The 21062-nt window shown below is 53.0% G+C and overlaps 5 protein-coding genes across 5 annotated transcripts; 2 read left to right on the top strand and 3 right to left on the bottom strand.

Annotated features, from left to right (window-relative positions):
* Positions 1–1571: 1571 nt before the first annotated feature.
* Positions 1572–3650, top strand: J7T55_006189 (fungal zn binuclear cluster domain containing protein; the record flags this gene model as incomplete). Its single annotated transcript, XM_053141565.1, has 5 exons — positions 1572–1630; positions 1806–1902; positions 1970–2560; positions 2612–2722; positions 2784–3650. The coding sequence occupies 5 exons, from the start codon at positions 1572–1574 to the stop codon at positions 3648–3650; spliced, it is 1725 nt and encodes a 574-aa protein (XP_053000955.1).
* A 2105-nt stretch (positions 3651–5755) lies between these two features.
* Positions 5756–9844, top strand: J7T55_006190 (uncharacterized protein; the record flags this gene model as incomplete). The annotated part of the gene is made up of 3 exons (XM_053141576.1): positions 5756–5825; positions 5963–6590; positions 6781–9844. 3 exons carry the CDS (start codon positions 5756–5758, stop codon positions 9842–9844), a joined length of 3762 nt encoding a protein of 1253 aa, XP_053000956.1.
* Positions 9845–10512: 668 nt separating this feature from the next.
* On the bottom strand, positions 10513–10890 carry J7T55_006191 (uncharacterized protein; the record flags this gene model as incomplete). Its single annotated transcript, XM_053141587.1, has 1 exon — positions 10513–10890. The coding sequence occupies one exon, from the start codon at positions 10888–10890 to the stop codon at positions 10513–10515; it is 378 nt and encodes a 125-aa protein (XP_053000957.1).
* Positions 10891–11771: 881 nt separating this feature from the next.
* J7T55_006192 (duf74 domain protein) lies at positions 11772–12323 on the bottom strand (the record flags this gene model as incomplete). Its single annotated transcript, XM_053141599.1, has 1 exon — positions 11772–12323. The coding sequence occupies one exon, from the start codon at positions 12321–12323 to the stop codon at positions 11772–11774; it is 552 nt and encodes a 183-aa protein (XP_053000958.1).
* Positions 12324–14518: 2195 nt separating this feature from the next.
* On the bottom strand, positions 14519–15958 carry J7T55_006193 (evolved d-pantonohydrolase; the record flags this gene model as incomplete). The annotated part of the gene is made up of 4 exons (XM_053141610.1): positions 14519–14813; positions 14878–14974; positions 15042–15553; positions 15621–15958. 4 exons carry the CDS (start codon positions 15956–15958, stop codon positions 14519–14521), a joined length of 1242 nt encoding a protein of 413 aa, XP_053000959.1.
* Positions 15959–21062: the final 5104 nt, after the last annotated feature.

Consider the following 21062-nt stretch of genomic DNA (forward strand, 5'->3'; position numbering starts at 1 on the left):
ATGATATCAACCCACTCGAGAAGCCCAACATACAGTTTGTTAGGACCGCAAAGGATTGCCATATTCTAAAAAAGGTGTAGAAAAGGGACACAACAAGACCTGGGCCATTCGCACATACGACGTCATGCTAGAGCACATCACGGATAGATCTGCACTATACAAGGGGGCATCGTATAAGAGGCTTTTTTTCCACCCAGAGGCTCTGGTTCCTGCAGACCGTTTTACTGCAAGTTGTGCTCATTATACTGATGGTTGTCCCATAAAGGGTTATGATCCTCGTGGAGGGTTACGATCCTCGTGGAGGGTTATTGATCCTCATGGACATTGTGCTCCTGGAATGGTGCGCTTGAGGTGAACACAGACACACACAGAGTCCAAAGGGTTGGGGGACAGTAGGCGTCCCTATCCTGGGGTCAGGCCCAACCCCGCATGGTTCATTCTCTCCACTTCCAAGCCTCCAGGTCCATCAATTAGGTGTCGAGGCCGGCCCAAGCTTGACCCAGATGGGGTCAAGACCAGGTCCACCTCCGGTGTGCTGTGACCTTGTCCGCAGGTCCAGGGGGGGTGCCTGGGCGATGATGGGGAAGACGCATTGAAGGCGAGTTGGAGGAGCCCAGGAGCCCGGGGCTGGCTAACAAAGCCGCAGGTAACGTTCAGGCGGACCTTGCCCGTAACGGGTGTGGGCGAGCAAGGAAGCGTAGAAAGTCCAGACGCCATCGTGACTCGATTCCATGAATGGCTTGTGACCGCTCTGGATCTGATCTCAACTTCTCCTTTCTCCTCTCGTGCCCGTCTGTCGTCCTTCTTATGTTGTTCTCTTCCCCCTATGATCGCGCTGCTTCTCGCCTGGCCTTACGACACGCATCGACAACGTTGAACGAGCCGGCTGACCGATCCACCGAGTGCGCATTGCGATCGCCACCCCCCAGAATCCCCAGACCCCAGAGTTTCCGTCCCGTACCCTTCCTTGTCCGCGACCCCAATTCGAGATCCACGAGTCGTCCCCGCAGTCCGAGTGCTCAAACCTCGCGCGTCAGCGACATTGGGCAGGACTGCGTACACAGTCTGCCCCTTCACGTCGCCGCCCGCCAGGCGAATAATGCCGTCAAACATGAGCCATCTTTGAATCAATCATAGCGGGAAAAAAAGAAATCAATTCAAAAGACAGGAAGTACGGGCGTTAGCCGGATTGGTTTTTGATACAGCAACGATATGGCATCGGTTTTGGAGCCTGGCAGAATGCTGTTATATACGAAAGTGGCACCTCCTAAAGCACCCAAGAGGCGATCGAGGGCAGGTATGTTCCGTCCGTCCAAATGAACCCAATTCAGTCGAGCGCAGCTGCGTCCCATTGTGTCGACGAGAAAGGCGCCCCCCCTTCCCCAACCCTCATCCCGATCGTGCCGACTGAGACATGCATCACATACCATCTTCCACGTTCAGCCACTCAATTTGAGGTCCCACCATAAATCTGTTACTCGTCCTTCCCGTGTGCGTGATCTTAGCTGACCAGGAGGTTTTCATTCGTCGTTCCAGGGTGTACGTTCTGGTAAGTGGTCTTCGTCGCGTCAATGATGCGCCCCATGCTCTCACTCTTCACATTGGCTGACTGTTTCGTAGCAAAGAAAAGGTTCGTCTGATCTCTATCTGCATCAGGATCAAATACCACACTCTTCCATCCATTTGTAAGCCGCCCTGACGTGAAGAACCTTTCCTGACGACCCTGCAGAAGAAGAAGTGTGACGAGGTCCGACCATCTTGCTCGCGATGTGCCGAGCGAGGCCTTGACTGCTCATACGAGGCAGTAAGGCCCCGCCAGAGAAGAAAACGAAATTCCACCGCTTCTTCGACAGTCGCTGGCCAGCTCGATCGAAGGCTCTCTTTCGCTTCGACCCGTCGCTGGTCAGTTGGAAGCAACGGCAGCGCTCATCATGACTGGTACCACTACCGTGCTGACTCCAAAGGCGAGCCGGATCATCTCATCAGCCCTCTTGACAGCACTTTCGACTCCATCTCCTTACCCACCATATCCGATGTGAACTGCAGCTTCAGCCCTGGCGCCATCGCTGAATCAGCCGTCGAGTTCGAAGACGACGACCATGCGGAAAGCGCAAGCACGACGAGCATGAGCCGCGCCGTGACCCACGTCTCCAAACCACCTGATCTCGCCATGATTGCGCCGTGTCCGGTGGGCTCACCACTGCTGGACTTCTACATCCCTGCATTTTCCGAATTTTCAGATCGCACGAATCGACGTGCGCTTGTCGCCCACTTTTGCGAAAGTCTGAGCCACCTGATCGTCTTTCGGGAGGAAAGCGGGAATCCCTTCCGGGAGCTTGTCTTGCCTCTGACTGCCAAAAGCTCTCCGGTCATGAACGCCATCTACGCCCTCTCCAGTGCACATATGGAATACCGTGGAGTCACGAATCAAGAGCAATCGATGTATTTCCATGGTCAGGCAATCCAGGGGCTGGCAGCCCTGATCGACCAGAAGGCGAAGACGGCTGAGAACAGGAATGAGCTTTTGGCGGCTATCATGCTCTTGGTGTATTACGAAGTGGTATGTGGAAAACCAGCGTTCGATGCCTGCCATCGCTAACTTTATGTGCAGTTGGTTCAAAGGGGACGGTCAAATTTGGTAGATGGCCACCTCAAAGGTGCTATGACGATTATGAACTCTTACCCAGCAGCAACGGATGCTACTGGAATTTTCCTTGAGCGTGTAAGTTTTCTCTTTTTACTTGATTTGTGTATATCTTGTGCGTTACTGACATCTGCATAAGGCTTTTCGATTTTATGATGTCATTGCAGCACTCTCTTTTGGCACAGCGCCGTTATCACAAGCTCCAGGAAAAGGCTGTCTCCATCCATTCCCTCCCACTGGAGCTCCAGTAATGTCATCACTCAGCTCTGTTGACACCCTGTTGGGTATGGCGACATCACTCTGGCCGATCATCCACCGGCTCTCAAAGCTCTCCTCCGACAAGACGGACCTGGAGAGCGCATGCCGTGACGGCCAGCCCTCGTCGATGATCGCGGTACTCAAAACGGAATTCGAGACGAATTCCCAAGCAATCGAGAGGGCTCTAGAATCTTGGCAGCCATATCTGCCCCCGGGGTTCAACCCGGACGATCCCCCGTCGCCGGAAACGGAGGAGCGGAGGCATGACTCCGAGACGGCAGAGCGGTCCCGCCTGCACTCTATCTTCAACAACGCAATGGCATACCGACACAGCGCCTTTGTCTACCTGTACCACACAATCTACGGCTACCCGCGAAGCCACTCATCCGTACAGACACACGCGCACACCGCACTGTGGCACTGCCTGCAGACGTGCTCCCACGCGGGGCCCATGGGCGCCCTGTTGTGGCCTCTCTTCGTGGCGTCGTGCGAGGCGGTGACGGAGCAGGACCGCAACCTGGCAAGGGATTCCTTCGCACTGGTCGAGAAGAGGCAAGGCATGATCAATATCAAGTGGGCGTGGGACATCGTTCAAGAAGTCTGGCGGCTTGCTGACGCCATGGAGAGCGAGGGCGGCGAGGCGCTGCTGGTTAACCCCGGAGACCTACCCGTTGCAGGGGCGCTCTCCACGCCGGACCTTTGGAGGAAGGTCAGCAAGCAGATGGGAATCAGCATTGTCTTTGGATGAATCGGGCCGAAGCGGCGGGAAAGCAGCGTCCTGGTGTATTGATACGACGTATAATCGCATGGGTTGGGGCGTACTGGGCGGCGGTGTGGGGAAGCATTGCAAGGGTATCTATATCAAAAAAAAACCATGAGGCCTGGGCGATTTGGGCTTTTCTTTCGGGGCTTGGGAAAATATTAACATGGGTGGGCTTAATTATGGCCAGTCGGCTTACAAGTCTTGTACAAACGCGTCTGGATGCTTGGCATACTTTTGTACATTCTATGCAGGGCTTTGGAGTTACTTCGTGAAGTAAGACTTCTAATTCGGCAGATTGATATTGATCAACCATGATCTTTGTGCTACGCCTTCAAAAACCCCTACTGGCCACCATTTCTGCCATTCACTGACGTCCCGAAAGCATCCTCCACACCCACCAGGGGCATGACATGCTTTGCTCGGTGACTGCATCCGGTCCAGTGGATGGCAGCTTCGATAACCGGCTTGTGATCCTATTCGGGCCTGTACACCGTTACATCCCAGGTCACCAATTTGGACCATGCACAGTCCCATGCATTGTTCTGGAGCAGATTCCTGGCCAAAAGAATCGCGAGGCTCCTCAGAAGCTCGGCTGGGCCCCTCCGCCTGCATAAGAGGCTCAAGATTGCTCGAACAACTATCGCCGGAGCAATAAGGCGGAGCCCGGCGAGATAGTCCAGCTGCTTACTGACTTCGAATCACCGCCCCCCCCCCCCCCCAAGTCACGGTCCCCGACGACTTGAGTTATCACAGCGACCTGTGCCGTCACAGCAACCTAAGTCGTCACATCAGCCTGGGTAGTCATCAACTTGAGCCGTCACAGGCCCGCCAAAGCATTCTCAATGGGGTTATGCGTTGCGTCTTGTGTGACGGGCCTTCGCCGGGCTTGAAGTGGAAGCTGCTATTGGCCTGGCAGCTGGCCCCAGTCGAACTAGGGCCTTGACCTTCTCTGTCTTAGAGACATTGTCCATGCCAGTTCCTTGCGCGCCTCCGTTGGGCCGGGACGTGATCTCTCACCGCGAACACCTTCGAAGTCGACCAGCATTGCTTAACAGTGTAGTGTAACAGTGTAGTGTGATTTTGTCTCAGAGCCGTGACAATTTGCCCGCGTCACTCAAAGGGACGAATGCAAGACAATTCAATCCTGATTCTCCTGGATTTCTGTCCACTCTAGAATGGTATCTGGAGGCCACTTGACTTTAGTTTTCCTTGAGGACCAAGACAGAAAAACGCTGAGGCGGTGCTAGAAATCGCAGGAGGAGGTAGGCCATCGCAATGGGCGCGATGGGAGGCGCGGTCGTACGGCAGGACGGGAGACGTGGAGATGTCTTGCTGCAGGGCTGCAGCCTGACACAAATTCACCCAACACTTTGTGGTGATATGTATGAAGGTAAGCAGGCTGGTGAGTTGGAAGATGGACATAGTTGCAGGGTCCGAGAGACCTTCTTCCCTTTTTTCTCTGGCATATGACATTGAATTGTCTTTCAAACAAAAGTGGATCTTGTCCAGTATGTCGGTGCCCAGGTGGTTGTCATGAGGTGACAGTGGTGGAGACTCACATTTCATCCGATTGACTGATTGACTGGTTGATGAGGGAGGGAGGTTCTGAGTGAGTGACTGGCTGGTGGCCCTTTCTGTCCCCGTCAAGACAGGGCAAGGCAGGGTCCACCCGATGAGACGAGAAATCGATATCGCGAATGCCATGTCGCGTCACTTTCCGAGGTTTATTTAGCCCATACCATCGCCCAGCTACACACATCTTTTATTTTGCATTCCATTCCCATCTGGTAGTGCCATGACCCCAGATTTCGAACAGAACAGAACAGAACAACACCTTCGTGTCCACACAATCAATCGGCTGCGCGCATCGACACTGAGCATGCATTGGTTGCCGTATCGGTCTGCTCGGGGGTTTCTTCTGCTGTGAGTTACCCGAGCTGCAGATGCAGCCCTCTCGGCTTGGCCAATGTTTCAACCTCTTGCTCTCCCCCAGTCGCCCAACAACCAAACCATGTACGGCACACAGCACCTGTTCTCCCTCGACGTGGCAGGGGACGGATCGATTGAGATGGAACGGATTGGATCGAAAAATGCTGCCTCCGCACTCCAAGGCCAATCCCCTCCCGTCCGACGTCGAAACCGACATGGATAACCATGGACGTGGACATGGATCCCGCCTCGTCGATCCCAACGGAGCTCTCTCGCTCTGCACAATCCTTCGGGCGACTGGATTACAGCGCAAGTCTGACGAGAGGGGGGGAGCGACAAGCGACGGCCAAGTCATATTGTGTCATCAGCAAATCAACACCTCCTTGACGGCTTGAACTTTGCCACATCATCTCACATATCGTTATCGCTCGTCTCGCTGAATACTCTGCTTGGGCTCCTGCTTGGGCTACAACTGCAGCTTCAGCTTCAGCTCCAGCTTCCAGCTCTGTGCTTCACTGCTCTGCTGCGGTCTCCTGGGGTCTGGCCAGGTCTCTGCCGCCTGACTCGCCCGCCCGCCTGGCTCGCCTGCTTGCCGATCCATCTATTAAACCCCCCGAATGTTGGAGCTGCTCCGGGGCCCCGCATCCACCAAGCCCACCAGGGACCTCCAAGCAGCCCAACAAGCATCTGCCGGTCCCCGAACCTGGGGCGCCAGTGCTCCGTCATTGCTCGCGCCCTCCTTTCCTCCCATCTGCGTCTCGCTCCGTTGCAGTCATCCGCTCCGCGGCCAGGCAGGACCCACGTCTCGCACGCGCTCTGCAACGATCAGCTACCTGCTAGACTACCTGTTCGCGTATGGTCAAGCAACTCCCATGCCGCCGTCATCACCTCTGTGATGGCGACTCCGTCGACCGGCGCCATACCGCCCCCGAAACAGATCCGTTTCGTCAATAATCAGGGCCAGCCCCCCTCCAAGAGACGACGCGTGAATGCAGCGTCAGTGCATCTTCCCCATACATATATCACCCTCCTTCCGCCCCTCTACATTGCGTCATCTGTGCCCCAGCCCGTGAGACAATGTGTCACTGGGGGGATGGCGACTGCGAGTGGGACTGTGACGGGGACTGCAGCCGCTGCGTGTAGTAAACGAGGCTGTCCAGCTGGCTGACGTTCTTATATCTCGCAGATGCCTGACCTGCCGGAAGCGAAAGACGCGGTGCGACGGAGAGAAACCGACTTGCTCGACTTGCGACAAGAATGGCCACCAGTGTCTTGGATACCCCGAACAGAACGACAAAATCAGGATAGACTCTGCAATTTCCCCTGTCAAGGTCGAAGGAGGAATCGATAATTCACCTGTCGAGCTCGAGGACGATGACCCACCCACAGATGTGCTCGACGGCAAAGAACACGATCGCCGCGCCTCCAAGTCCCGAAATGGCTCCAGTCGCCACTCGCAAGTCGCGCATGAATACGGGACTCCCAACAAGAAACGGAGCGATTCATCTTCAACGTCAAGTGTTGGCACTGCCGCGAAACTCAGGAAGGAAAGCAAGGACTGGGACAAGGAACCGTCAAAACCACAGACACCAGAAAAATCAGGAAAGAGGCACTCGTTTCAGCGGACTGTCTCCTTCTCCGACGATGGCCACAGTCCGAGCACCCGATCACCTGTTCAGCACCACCACGAGACTCACAAGGTCCCCTACTTTCGCTACTTCGGGCCGACCGCAATCGTACCGGGCTACAAGCAGATGGTGGTCAACGTTCACCATTATCATCGACGCAGGAGCAGAGGGGGCTCTGCCTCAGTCACCTCCCCAGGGTCCGGCTCCATGTTAAGCCACCACAGCCTACCGTCACACGCCGACACTGTCCTGCAGGCAATGGAAGAAGTGCCCGTGTACGACCCCAATGACACCAGCCCGGTGCACCCTACAATAATTAATCTCATCAAGATCTTCTTCGTGCATCTCGGCTGCAGCTACCCGTTCCTTCACGAAGCAAGGGTCCTGCGCATGGTCAAGGAGAAGAGGCTGGACGCCATCCTAGTGGACGCAATATGTGCCTTGGCGGCCAGGTTCTCAAACATTGATTCTTTGGCTGCTGTCGGAGAGGGTTCCAAGTCGGACTATGGCAATGCGTTCGCACAAAGAGCAAGAACTGCGACGGTCGACGCATTCCCATGTCCCTCAGTCGGAGCTGTCCAAGCATATCTGCTCATGGCTTATGAGGGCTTTGGTGCAGGCCAAGATAGTACTCTTTGGATGTATCTCGGTCTTGCAATCCGCATGGCGTTTGACCTTGGCCTTCAGAAAAACGAAGGCGTCCAGTTTCAAGGGGACAAAGACCCGTGGTACACCCGGTCCTGGAACCATGCAGATGGTGATGAGGAGGATACCAATACTGCAATACCAAAGAGCGAGACGTTAAGGCCGGAAGAGCAACAGGAAATCGTTCAGGAACGTGTCGATACTGCCTGGGCTGTTTATATCTTGGATCGAATCATATCCTCCGGGACTGGTCGGACCGTCACCATAAAGGACGAAGAGTTTGAACTGCCGACTCCAGAACCAAGTATCGATCCAGTCTCAGGCTGGCCAATCGCTTATCCTGCCTTCATCCAGATCACTCAATTTTATGGTCGTGTATCCGACGTGTTGAACAAGATCAACAAAGTGCAGGATCTCACAGAAGAAAAGATGGCTATACTGGCCAAGATTGAGAGCGACCTGACGAGGCTCTACCACAAGCAAGACCCCCGACTGCATTTCAATCCATTACACTTCCAGAATTACGTCAAGCATGGACAGGGGACGACGTTCATACTCTTGCATGTCTGGTTTCACGCCTTGATCATCGTCCTGCACCAGCCGCTCTTGACGTCTTTCGGTATCAGGCAGCCTCAATTGACATCCCATAGTCGGGAGCTAGCCATGTCGAGTGCCAAAACAATCGCCGACATACTGGCCTTGGCTGAGCTCATTGACCCAAAAAGCTACATCGGCAACCCGTTCATATCGCAGCCTATGTACATTGCTGCATGCGCCTTTTTGACCGAGTCGGCCGCGGTAAACTCGCAGCCCGTCTCGCGAGATGCCTCGCCACCGACTGGGAACACAAATTCAAACGGTGGCTCAGCAAAAGCAGCCAACAGGAAAACGAAGTCGAGCACCGAGTCAAGACCGTCGAAACATTCATTGTTGGCTGATGCGGCGAACCAGAATTATCAGAGATGCTACAAGTCCTTGCAACAACTCATCATGTACTGGGGTGGTGTCAACTACATTCTGGTCGCATTAGAACACAGGTCGAAGGGCATCTGGGACTGCGAGACCTATACCGCCGAAGAGTACGAGAGCACGAAGTTGCCTCGCCGCCCTACTTCATTAAGTCGATTCGCGCGACTCGATAACCCATCCTCGCCCCAGCCAAGCGCGCCTCCCATTGCTTGGTCACTCACGGGAACGACAAATTCACCAAATTCGAGCCTCACACTTTTATATCAGAACATGAATGCGGGAGGCTCACAAACAAATCAAGGTCCTACCCATCAAACTCCACAACCTGCGCCTGCGTCCGCCCCAACACCGCCCGGAAACATGATTTACGATCCCATCCGCCAGAGTCTTCCAGAGACCCCGACAGCATTCTCATCGGCTTTCCCACAACAAAATGTGTCTGCTGTGCGATACTCCGCAAATCATTCGGCCGCACATCGTATAACACCGTCTCTGCCCACGAGCCTTGGATCAGATGCCAGATCTGGGTTGACGCCTGAGGTCGGACCCAATACACCATCGAGCGACGCCAGGCTTCAAGTTTTGTCTGGAATTGCGAGCAGCGGCCCAGTCCTCCCACCACTATCGACGCACCCCTTCACACCGTCGTCCAACTATGAGCCCTCTATCCTCCAAGGTGCTTCACCTCCCAACTCTCTCAACGATCCGAACTCTGTCCAACAACAGCGCATCCATCAACTGAATCAGTCCGCCGCGAACCATACACCTACTGACGTGGTGGGGAATTATGCTCATGATTTCGCGCAGAACGGCCTGGCATCGGGCTCATACTCTTATTTCGGCGGTGGGCCAATGGCTGATGCCATTACGGTGGAGGAAATCAATATCGGATCACTTGGACTGCCGAATGATATGATGCCACCTTGGGACTTCTTTCCTGGTGACTTCACTGGCCTCTTTGATGCGAACCACCTCGCGGGAGACCCCGAAAATCACGGGCACATGTGATGTTCGCGAAACTTCAATTCATGCTTTGTCTCTTTCTTTTCGACGTCGGTTCGATGTTGATGACGACCTGACGCCAATATGCACCGCGCGGCGTTCGTTTCTGTGATGTTTAACATGTCGACATCTGGCTCGTTTCGGTATTCTGTTCAACAGCTCTTGAGTGGCGTGTCAAATTAAGGTGAAAATTGCTGTTCGCTGTTTCTGCAAATGATGGGATTGGAAAATCAGCCAGGCTACGTTGGCTCTTTAGCCGAGGGTCAAGGCAGGGGGTTATGTGGGCGCTTTGGGGCACTTGAGCGGGACGTTTTCCATTGTTTTGTGCTTTTTGGACGTTGTTGGCATCCCCAAGGATTTGATTTTAATTGCTGCCGTGATGGCATTGTACCGGAGTAAAATAACCCGTTTGTCTTGTACGGGCGGAAGATACCTCGAAAGCACTGGCTGTGGATGACTACGGACAGCGGATTTTCTCCATAACGCACGCCTTGTAGTCACTGTGACACCCGCACTGAAAACTCCGTGGAAATTAAATATGTAACTGCCGTGCTGGCTGGTATCAATCTGGCGTTGCCCTCACCCTCCTCCGTGATCTCCACCATAGGCAAACCCCCTGGCTCAATCGGCCAAAATTACAATGACCCCCACAGTCTCCCCCATCACTCCATTCCCTAAGCCGAATGCGCAGGGTTAGGATTCGTCCCCGGGAAGTTGTTGTCCGCCTCGGCCTGCCTCCTGATATCGTGCGTGCCCGCATCCGCCGCGGCAGACGCAGCCCCGCCGTGGCCGGGCGGGGGCCCCGTCGCGCCCACGGGCTGGCGCGGGTGGTGGTGGCCGCGGTTGATCTTGGGCTGGTCCCCCGTGGCCGTCGAGGCGGGGAAGTCCTCTTTGGGCGGCGGCCGGCTGGTGCCGGTGACGTTGGGCTCGTTGCCTATCCGGTCCAGGGTCTGCTGGTCTGGGTGGGCGTCTGCGGGCAGCGTGGAGTGGTCGGTATTGTCTGTTTTGTGGGTTGTCTCCTTGGGGTGGAGGACTTTCTTGATTGTATCCATCGTGAATTGTGGTTTATTACTCTTCTGGTTGTTTGGCAGTCTTTTGTTTTGGTGGCTTGGTGCAAATAGGTTGTCAAGTTGGACCGCACGGTCACGAAGGGAGCGCGCAGCCAAGTCCTACATATATCGATCGTGGTCCTGTGAGCCGGCTGTCACGGTTTCGTCACAGCACCTCAATGGCCCAACCTTGCAAGTCTGTTCGAAGTCCCGTGAAATTCGGGGTAGTACGCCACCGAATACCTGGATCAGCTAGGCTACTGAAGCTGTGTAGGAGCTGAGGCGTCACCTCAATCGCTGATCAGCTCAGATGGTGTGCTGCTGTTGGCAACCAGGTTGTGTGAGATGACGTCGGCAGGTGGCCCACATGCCTCGTCTGGTGTTGCGCGAAAGCGACGTTGAATTGCGGGACCACCACATTCCGAGCGCCACCGTGCCTTGACATGAGCTCAAATTGTACCTCTCGAAGCTACAACCTTCGTTTTCTCCACAAAGATGGAAGTCGTAGCTTTCCCAGTCAAGAGGGGACACACTGCATCGGACAACTCGATGTTAGAGGCAGCTCGTGCATCTCCTTGTCCAGGGGGCTGTTGTGGCCCCGTTCCGACCCCCAGTCCGCGGGCCAACCGCTCGAGCGTGCATCTCTTGTTATCAGCTTTCACGACATCCTATTTCTTCTAGGACCCGTATGTCTGACTGCTTACTCAGTATTAGACTAGAGGTAGAATCAACAAGTTTATCAAAATTTGTCATACTCGTCAAAATGGTGATGGAAATATACGGGTGGTAACCCAAACCTCTCAACTGCACGCCGGGTATGTCGCCGAGATGTTCCAGGAAATTAGGATGAAGAAAAAAAAAATACCAGCCCTTCACCAACGACCTCATTCCTCCTTGAACGGATCCTCAGTTACCTTCCTGCTAATCTCCATATAAACCGCTGTGCCCTGCACGCTGACCGTAGCGCAGCCTGCGATCTCGCTCTCTGTGAAGCTCATCCCTATGATAGCGTTGCCACCCCTTGAGACACAGTCCATGACCATCCTGTCGGTTGCCGCGTCCCTTGCGTTGTAGATAATGTTCGTCAGGCTCCTAACCTCAGCCCCCATGCCGCAGGCCGTCTTCAGCCACATCTTCACCCCGTCCTTGGGCAGCGCGGCGGTGGTGTTGCCGTATACAGAGCCGATCACCTTGACAACCCGGTGGCCTGGGATCTCTGGGGTTGTGGATGTGAGGACGGATGGCATTTGGCAGTGCGGCTGGTTGTCTGTTTGAGCACTATTGTATACTGGCGGCGCTGTGTCGCTGTAGGCGCCTGGCGCAACGGTGAAGGATGAGGCGCGGCGGCACCATGTTGCGCGGTTTGGGTTGGACTTGTCGATGGACATTGGGCCACCAGCGGGACCTCCCATCAAAGAACGGCGGTTAGACAGCATTTTGATGGTGACTTCTTTTTTCGCGTTGTGTAAAAGTGGAGTATGGTGTAGCGTTGAACCAAAGATGAGTGTTTCGTTTCACAGCTTAAGGCTGGAATAAGTTTGGCAGGTCCCAAGAATACGGGTGATGTGCGATGGACTGACGTGAGTGTCTTGTCGAGATCAAAAGCTTGAGAAAACAGCTCGGGTTCTCACCGTGAGATATACTCAAGCTTCGGGGCGAAGAGGACGCCGCGCACCGCCCAGACCGACAAGACTGCTTGAACAGCCAAGATGCGGCCAAAACCATGACGCTATAAGCGAACGCGACCCGAAGCAAGGCAGCTCTATCTGCTCTGTCTATCACTCACCCCACCCGCCACGCCCGTTGGAATATCCTGCGAACATTTACCGATGCGGCTGTTCGAGACGAGCTCCTGAAACACTGTAAGCTCTCATCCCTGCAGCGTGCCGGTGCGCGCATCGGGAAGACTTGCTTCGCGCGACACGCCAAGCCGCTCCCAAGAAGTCGGGTCAGGGGCGCAAGGAGGGTCGCGTGGGTTTAAAGGTGCGACTCGAGAGAGCGAAAACGAAGCCTCGGGGCCCAATTGTGTGGGTTGGCGAACTACAACCCCCATGATCGCCACGAGCAAGTGGCTTGTGGGCTCCTGAAGTCGTGGCATTCAATGCAGGCAGCTCACGATGGGGTGATATCGCTTGTATTTTCTCCGTCTATCTCCAAGGACAAGCTTGAGGCCATTCCTTGATTTCAGGTTGAGCAAGTTCCCCGTGTTCGCAGCTGCACAGAGCGAGAACGAAGTTTTGATACTTCGAAAAGCATCACCAGGGGGTTTGGCGGAGGCCGCCAAGATGTATGATAGCTTCCACTGGTAAGCAGCTATATTATTTTCAATTCTGATATGAATGAGCTTTGACCTGAAGGATCTTGGTAGCGAACCTGATTAAGGTACTATAGAATATATTCCAGACAAGTGCAAGCGACTAGTGTTGTCTCCATTACTTCTATTGTTCCTCACTGCTTCTAGCGCCATAAGATCCTGGCACTGAAGGCCTCAACTGTAAATATCCCGGGAATCCCCTTAGCCCCACCATGAGGTACTTTGGGTAATACCAGACAATCAATGGCTCACTCGTAGCAGATGAATTATGTTGGTCAATTCTTCTATGCGTCTTCGCGGTCTACTTCGCTCCCTGTGCCACGTAATGCCGGGTGACCTCGCATATTTCAAGATAAAAACCACGCAACGTCTACTGCGAGCTGATGGGTGCGCAATTTTCGAGTGATGAGAGATCTGGGAGCTTAAGTATGGCAAGACAAGTGCTGAAATCTAACAGATTCTAATCGGCAATACTATATTGCTCCGAAGAAACAACTGCCAACCTCCGTGAGCGTGAACTAGATCTTGGTCTCCACAGGATCTTCGCCTGTATGGGGCTAGATGACAATTGGGACTAGCTAGACGCATGCTGAGCTTATACCTCAGGATTGCGGGTTGTGAAGGGTAGGGACGGGCTGGACTATGAGGCTATAGGGCTATGTGACTATTGGAAGGTAAGGAGGGTTGCAGTTGAAACGTACCTAGGTAGCTAGGTATTCAACATACTATGTTTCGGTAGCACCCGTGTAGCTCATTTCGATTGCATAGACAATTTTACTTCTTTCTTCTGGTCAGACCAAGATCATCAGAATCGATGAGCATCGTCCTGCTCGAATGATTTTATCGTGGCTACAAGCTGCTCCTACCTTCATCTCAACATGGCCACGAGCAGCCGTGTCGTCTCCAACATGGACGGCGTCTTCAGCCGGGATCCACGACCGAGAATACTAGGACTGACTTTTGATTAACTCTGGGACCCAAGATGGCATACAAGACTGTTGTACAGGTGAAGGGTCGCAAAAAGGATTGTGGGACTGTTACTGCTCTAAATCTGACACAGCCTTGCGCTCTGCTGTCGAAGACAGATGAAGTGATATATGATCAGGTCAAGAAGCTAATCAAGTACAGAGATACTGTAGGGCATCTTCGCCCTTAGGTGCCATCTGGCACTGATAATATTCGATATCAGTTGGATGAGACCTAGACCCAGCGAGAACGCATTCTGCAGAAGATGCAGATATACCCTCAGAAAAGCGTGAGACAAGCCGTAAATTTCATTGACTAAGCCTCACTAATTATATACAGAACCAAGAAAGTTTACTGTCCCTCTGCAATCCACCCGCTCGAATTGAACGTGGCATAGTACAGCTTAGTCTCCGCGCAGATGACCATCCTCCCGTCGCCCGCGAACTTGAAATTCGCGCTAGTCGTGCCCAGGTAGATCTTGCCGACGAGCTTGCCAGAGGGGTTCCAGACCTGGATGCCGTCGCCGCAGCCGGCGTAGACGTTCCCGTTGGTGTCGGTGTGCACGCCGTCTGGGGCACCGGAGTCGACAAAGGCAAAAGTCCTGCGATTGTCCCAGGTGCCGTCCTCGAGGACGTCGAAGCGGTAACTGGTGGCCGGGTCAGTGTCAGAGCGGGGCTTGGCAAGTACATTGGGATCGGGAGAAATCATACATGGAGGCTGGGTCGGAAAAGTTGTTCCCGTAGAAGCCCTTGTTAATTCCTGTGTCCGCGACATAGGCGTAAGCGCCGTCTGGAGAAAACGTTACACCTATGGCCCGTTAACATCAGCAAATGTCTCGTTTTAATATCGCGCTACAAGTCTGAATGCTTCATACCGTTAGGCAGGACGAAGCCGTCCGCGACGACCGTGACCGCGCCGGTCTGGTCATTCCAACGGTAAACTTGGTTCCGAATTCCAGGGGCCGGGCGGAAGTCCTGCAGATATCCGTAGAGGGTATCTGTGAAATACACCTCCTGGTTGACCGGGTGGACGGCAACGTCGTTAAGGGAGCTGAATTGCCGGCCAAAGTAGTTGTTGAGCACGACTGTCGTGTTGTAAGGCTCGACTGGGCTCATGACAACGGCGTTTGAAGTGTTATCCGCGCCAGCACCCTCAGCCATGTAGAGAATCTGGCCCTTGTAGTTGGTGGCCCCGTTGGGGTTGATCACCTGCGGATTGGATGGGACAACATCCACAGTGACCAGCCCAGATGCATTGGCCTGGTTCTTGACCGCATCTGCTTGCGACAGCGCGATCTTCTGGATGATAGCAGATTTGTTGAGGCCTGTGCCTGCGGCTTTGGCACCGGCATTCTGGACAAAGAAGACCTCATCTGTCGGTTCGTACCTGCTGGGTGTTCAGCCTCTATTCAGGTGTGCAACAGCAGGAGCTCTGAGCTCTTAGGAGTACATACCAGACCACTGCCTCATGGAACAATGGATCGGTTTCCGTTTCCGCGATCAATGTCAAGGTGGGTTCCGAACCGATAATGTCGTAGAAATCGTCGTCGTAGATGTGGAAAGGTTTGGCCAAGAGCTCCTCCGGTGCGATGCCTGGCGGCATGAAGGTTTGAGTTCCATTTACGACGGTAGCGGGTGGGACGTATGGCAGGACATTGAAGCTTCTTTGGTCGATAATCTGGGCTTGTGCAGGTACTTCCTGAGCTTGTACAACGACCGACTCGGGGTTCAGAAGCCATTGAATATGGATGCCGGCCAGGATGGCCAAAGAAGGCAGCGAGACCCAAGCCATTGTTTTTAGATACCTTCTGCCCGAATTCTGCTTTGACCTGTGTTGACGGCGCTCTCGTGAGGCCTTGGGTACCTTCAAGGACTCGCCATGCGGGGAGGTCGACATCGTACTTTATACTAGACTATGTGCGAGGGCTCTCCCCCCTCCCACAAGCAACCAAGATTCTCAAGCAGTGCAATCAAGGTGGATACTGTTTATTTCTCCAAGCTTCCCGCGTCATGGGGCTCCCTGTCTGCCCGCCAGGCCCCAGATGTGCCTACGTAGGACGGTACGACTCTCCACGGACTACCTGACTGGGGAATAAAGGTTGATGCTTTGCTAGTGCACGGTGATATACGGGGAGACATCGGTAATTAACGCCCCTAGAACAGAACCGTCACCGCCGGCATTGTAGTGATTCGTACAGAACATGCGGGGAAACTTGGGGTTCCTCATTCTAACCAGGGCTCTTTTGCGGGGAAGATCTTCAAGTGTTAAAAAATGCCCATCATCAAGAGCCGAGTTCCGTCCCTAGCCCCGATGCCGGACAACGATGAAGTAGGTGACTGTGATTGTGGTCTACTGGCTGCTTTCCTCGACCACTTGCGGTTTGTCTCTCCTAATAATTACAAGAAAGAGCGAGTAATCCGGCTTCGCGATCAACCAATGTGCTCCACTTTGGGAGGCACATATTTTTACGGGCACTGTATCGGGGAAATCGAGACTGTAACCATAACTGACTGTTTGGGGACTATAGGCCCGTTTTAATGGCATGCAGGTCCCAGCAAGTCTGATTGCACAGGACGGGTAATGATGCTGCCAAGCACACTGTGATATAGGCCGGATATCGCAACAGCAACCTATAAGTCGCGCATAGATGACGTCTCTCACTCGTCCAAGCTGAAGTTCAGACCAGATTTGTCTTTTGCAGCAAGGCAGTCGTGCTCTTCGGGCTCGTCAACCAAATCAGCAAAGGCTCGTCGCCTGGGAGGCACAATTTAAACTCAAGCTGCTGAGTCGTGTGCTTGAAAGAATCTGAAGCCAATTCTACGAAGGGCTTGAACGGACCAGATTTCCGGGAAACCTACGACGTGGAATATAGAACCTTAGTCCTGACTTCCGACTCTGTGATTGGTTTTCATTGGCAGGGCACTTTTTTAAGATGCCTCTAATGGCTCGTCAGGCTGCATAGAAAGCACTGCCTATCCTATCCAATTACATGGGCGCTCCTGCATATATGAGCGTTAACAGCGCTCGAACATATAGAGAGGGGGGTCATATATTTGGCATATGTCCCGGTAAGCTTTCACACTTTGGTGTCGGATTTGATCCCTGAGATCCGTGTCGATAATATGGAGACTGGGCCTCGGTTGCTTGGCAATGTCGTTCTTTGTGAGTAGGGCCGACAGCGGTAGAGTTGAGATGTACTTGCTTGGCGAAAGCTTTGCCTTTCTAAATCTGAGAAGTCCGGATCGCATCGGGGGTACGAGTACGACTTCGAGCTCGCGGATGATCCATGTGGTCAAGCACACTTTATAGAGAATGGAAAAGCCATTCCACCGTGTCTATCCTCATGTTTCGTGTAGCCATGTAAAGCGTCAATACTTTCACTGCCCCTAATTCGCTCATTCCCACGCATTCGAAACCTCTCTCAACCCGTATGATGAGCATAATCACAACAAACACACCATGGATGCTGGGAGGAAGCAATCGCAGCGTTCCTTCTCTCCACCCTCATCAGTGCCAGCTAAAATGGATATGGGTTGTACAGGACAAACAGTCGGCCGTCAGTGATTGATCGCCAGGTATCACTTCTCATTTGGGCCTGGGATTTTTCTAACTCAAAGTGACATATATGCACGGCATACATCATGGCCCACAGTGGCGGCTTACTGCCGCAGACTGAAAGTAAGTCCTGGCGAGATTTTGAGGGGAGCCCCCCCACGAACGGCTTACAGATCGACAACAGAGAATAAGCACAGGAGTTCCCCAAAAGCGGCCCTTACCGTCCAGACAGGCTAGAATTAGAGGCATGCAGTTTTCACCGCTATCATCCTACTCCAACTAAGCTGGCCCGTAGCGGCCGCAGTGCTGGCGTGGCCTCTGGGACATGACTTCAGCCCACCCGATCAAGCGTGACTATTTGTAGATCCGAAAGCAATCAAAACTCAAATTTTGGACACTCCTGTAGTAAAAGTTTGTTTCGAAACAAGACACAGCCTCATCTAACATAAGCGCTTCTGCGGTCGTTCACAGCCTAGAAATACAACAGTTGAGTGTGAGAGGTAGAGCCAGTATCATTTCTATTGCCACACAAGACGGTATGATGGTCTTGATGGGCAAGGAGAGCTTGATAATATGAGATACCTCGAGGTACTAGCCATAATAAGAAGTGGGTTGCCCTCTCAACACCTTTGCCCGCGGCTTGTATTTCTCTTAGGCTCAACCGATGATACTACCCAGTCAGTATTTTGCTCGCTATAGAGACCTCGGTAAATATTGCATGTGGGATAATGTGTCATAAATCTGGGGCTTTTTGAGGATCTCTGCGGGGAAGAACGAAGATATTCCGTCCCCTTCACGCCATACTAGAACATTACCTAAAGTCAACCCAAACACTGGCTGTGTCCAAAGACAAACATAAATTTTATTCGCCTGCATTATTCCAGGTGTGTATTTGATCGCTAGGCACCGGACCTTTTGAAAAGGGATCGCTGATCCAACATTGCCGTGGGTACGCATATTAAGATGTCAAAAGTTCGTTGCCAAGAAGTCTGTCTGCACATGTGTCGTGTTAAAATTGTAAACCTATTTGAGCCGCAAAAGCGTGCGGAGCGATTCACGGTCTAGAGACCGAATATGGGTGGCCACCTATAAGTCCTTTTAGATAAAAAGCTCGAGGTTTTCAAGTTCGAGGGCCTCACGCTTGAGGCAAACATGAGATGCTTGAGAATAAGACATAATGAACTCTCGCCTGTTTAGATGCTTGCCCCTTACCTGAGTGTCTGCAAGGCTCCTCTCTGTGGAATAAATCTTGCATATCTAAAACCGCGAATCGGCAACTACACCCGTTGACTTGTGACACAATCGCTTGAGAGTATTGAAATTTTCTGTCTATGTGACTCCGAACCACAGCCAAAAGGTAAAGGTACATCCATTCTCCTCTGTAAATTCACAATTCTGACCCCCCACCCCCAAGGTTGGCATGTAGCCGTCGAGTAAAGGGAAAGTGGAAGACATTCTCCGGGTCAAATCCTAATCAGAACAGAAAAGAATCTCTACAGCAGAGGAAGAGCGAGGGCAGGGGACACAGAGAAATTCGTGACTCCCGGAGGGAAGCGAAAGTTTAGAAGACCTGACCAGAGCCGCCTTGTGTCCAGATCGTCGTTGAGAGGGGATAAGTTGCTGTTCCTGGCTATATGACTCTAGACCGCACTCAGGAAATACATCCGTTTTCCTCTGTAGTCTAAATAAACTTGCTCATCCGGACCAGCGGAGGGCCCGTAGCCCTTATATCTCAGCCCTACAATTAGCTGCCAGCACCATTTTAGTGCAGACTGAAGTTTTCGGGTACGTTTTACAAGATTTCGGTTTTTCTTGTTGGTGGAATATCAGATGAAGTGAAGTGGTCTCGAGCACCCCTGTCGCTGAGACTGTCTGCGAGTTGAGATCTGAAACTCGAAAAATCTTCCGATCCCGGTTCCAAATCTAACACAAACAAGACCAACCATTGCGCCCCTGGCTGATGCATTGTATTTGATCTTATATCCAACCCAATTCGAACTATTTCTCCTTATCTGAACTTTTTCCCTGTCAATACAGAGCCTTTGGGGGGGGGGGATGGTGGGAGCTAGACTTTTCCTCAGAGCATATTGACGAATTGGGCCGGCACAAGATAGCGGCAATTCAACCCGAGGTTCACACTGCATCTGACGCTACTGCACAATGGTCAGCATGCATTGATAAATATAGAGCAGTAACAATTCGATTGTGCACAGCGGTGGCTAATGAACTAGCTTTGTGCGTGATGACAGCAACGCTGTGCAACCATACACCCTGAGCTTCCCATGCATGCACGTGTCACTAATTCGCATCCTTTCGATGATGATCATTGTTACGGCTACTGTGCAAAAGCGTGAAAGTGGCTTCTGATCTTGCACAAAATTGGCCCCATCCTGGTCATCAGTACAAGATGGGGTGAGATTTACCCGCGTGGTTCAGCCCTAGTGCTGAACCATCCTGTTGGGACTGTCCCCAGATGTTCTGGCTTGTACACTGCTCAGGTGTCCTAGACACGCACCATGCCGTACGTATCCTCCATATTGATTGCACGGCATCTGCAATTTCCCGTTTATCTCAGTCTCCCAATCTCGAAGCGCCCTTGCAGATATCACAACAGTGCGTTCCGAGGCACAGATTTGAAAAAATGGGGAAGCTTGGACGTTTTAAGAAATCTGCTCCTTGCCCGCCTTTCGCACCTTTACGATTGAAGAAGCTCGGAGCGCCTCGCGTCCGACAAAGCTCCGCAGTCTGGCTGGAGGAGGTGCTGATGCAAAATTGCGCCACTTTTTTTGTGGTGACTCGCTTCAGTATGGTCGAGGCAGGTCGAACAACCACAGCTGATAGGCGAATAATCCCTGGGAAGATAAGCATGGGGGTTTGGGGTGTCACACCAACAGGATTCGGCAGACTGGCCTGCTCTTACGGATTTGTGGAATCTGGCTAAAGCCCCGCGGCCAACGAGAACTAGGCCGACCCCATTCCCAATCCGCATTTTCCGCTCGCCGTCGTCTCCATCGCCCACACGCATTGCATAAGTTTTTGTCTGGACAGCCATGTGGTTGGCTTAGCCCCCATGTACTCCGGAGCGGCTGTATCGCAGGATTGGCTGCATTACTGTGGCGTTCGGCCTGATAACAACGAAGGATCACCCAGGATTGACGTGATTCTCCCGCCTAAATGGTCAAAAAAACATGGGCCGGGGGAGGAGATCAGAGGCTTGTCAACCCCCCCTTTGCGCTCTCGAGTCTTCTGTACCAACGAGCCGCGGTTGTAGGGTCACTGAAGGGTCTCACTACCTCCTTACGTGCGTATGCGAGTAGCCTGTCAAATTGCGGCCGGTTGG

This window comes from Diaporthe amygdali (genome assembly GCF_026229845.1).
Source record: "Diaporthe amygdali strain CAA958 chromosome Unknown NODE_1_length_4327563_cov_65_473760, whole genome shotgun sequence".
In the NCBI taxonomy this organism is placed as follows: Eukaryota; Fungi; Ascomycota; class Sordariomycetes; order Diaporthales; family Diaporthaceae; genus Diaporthe; species Diaporthe amygdali.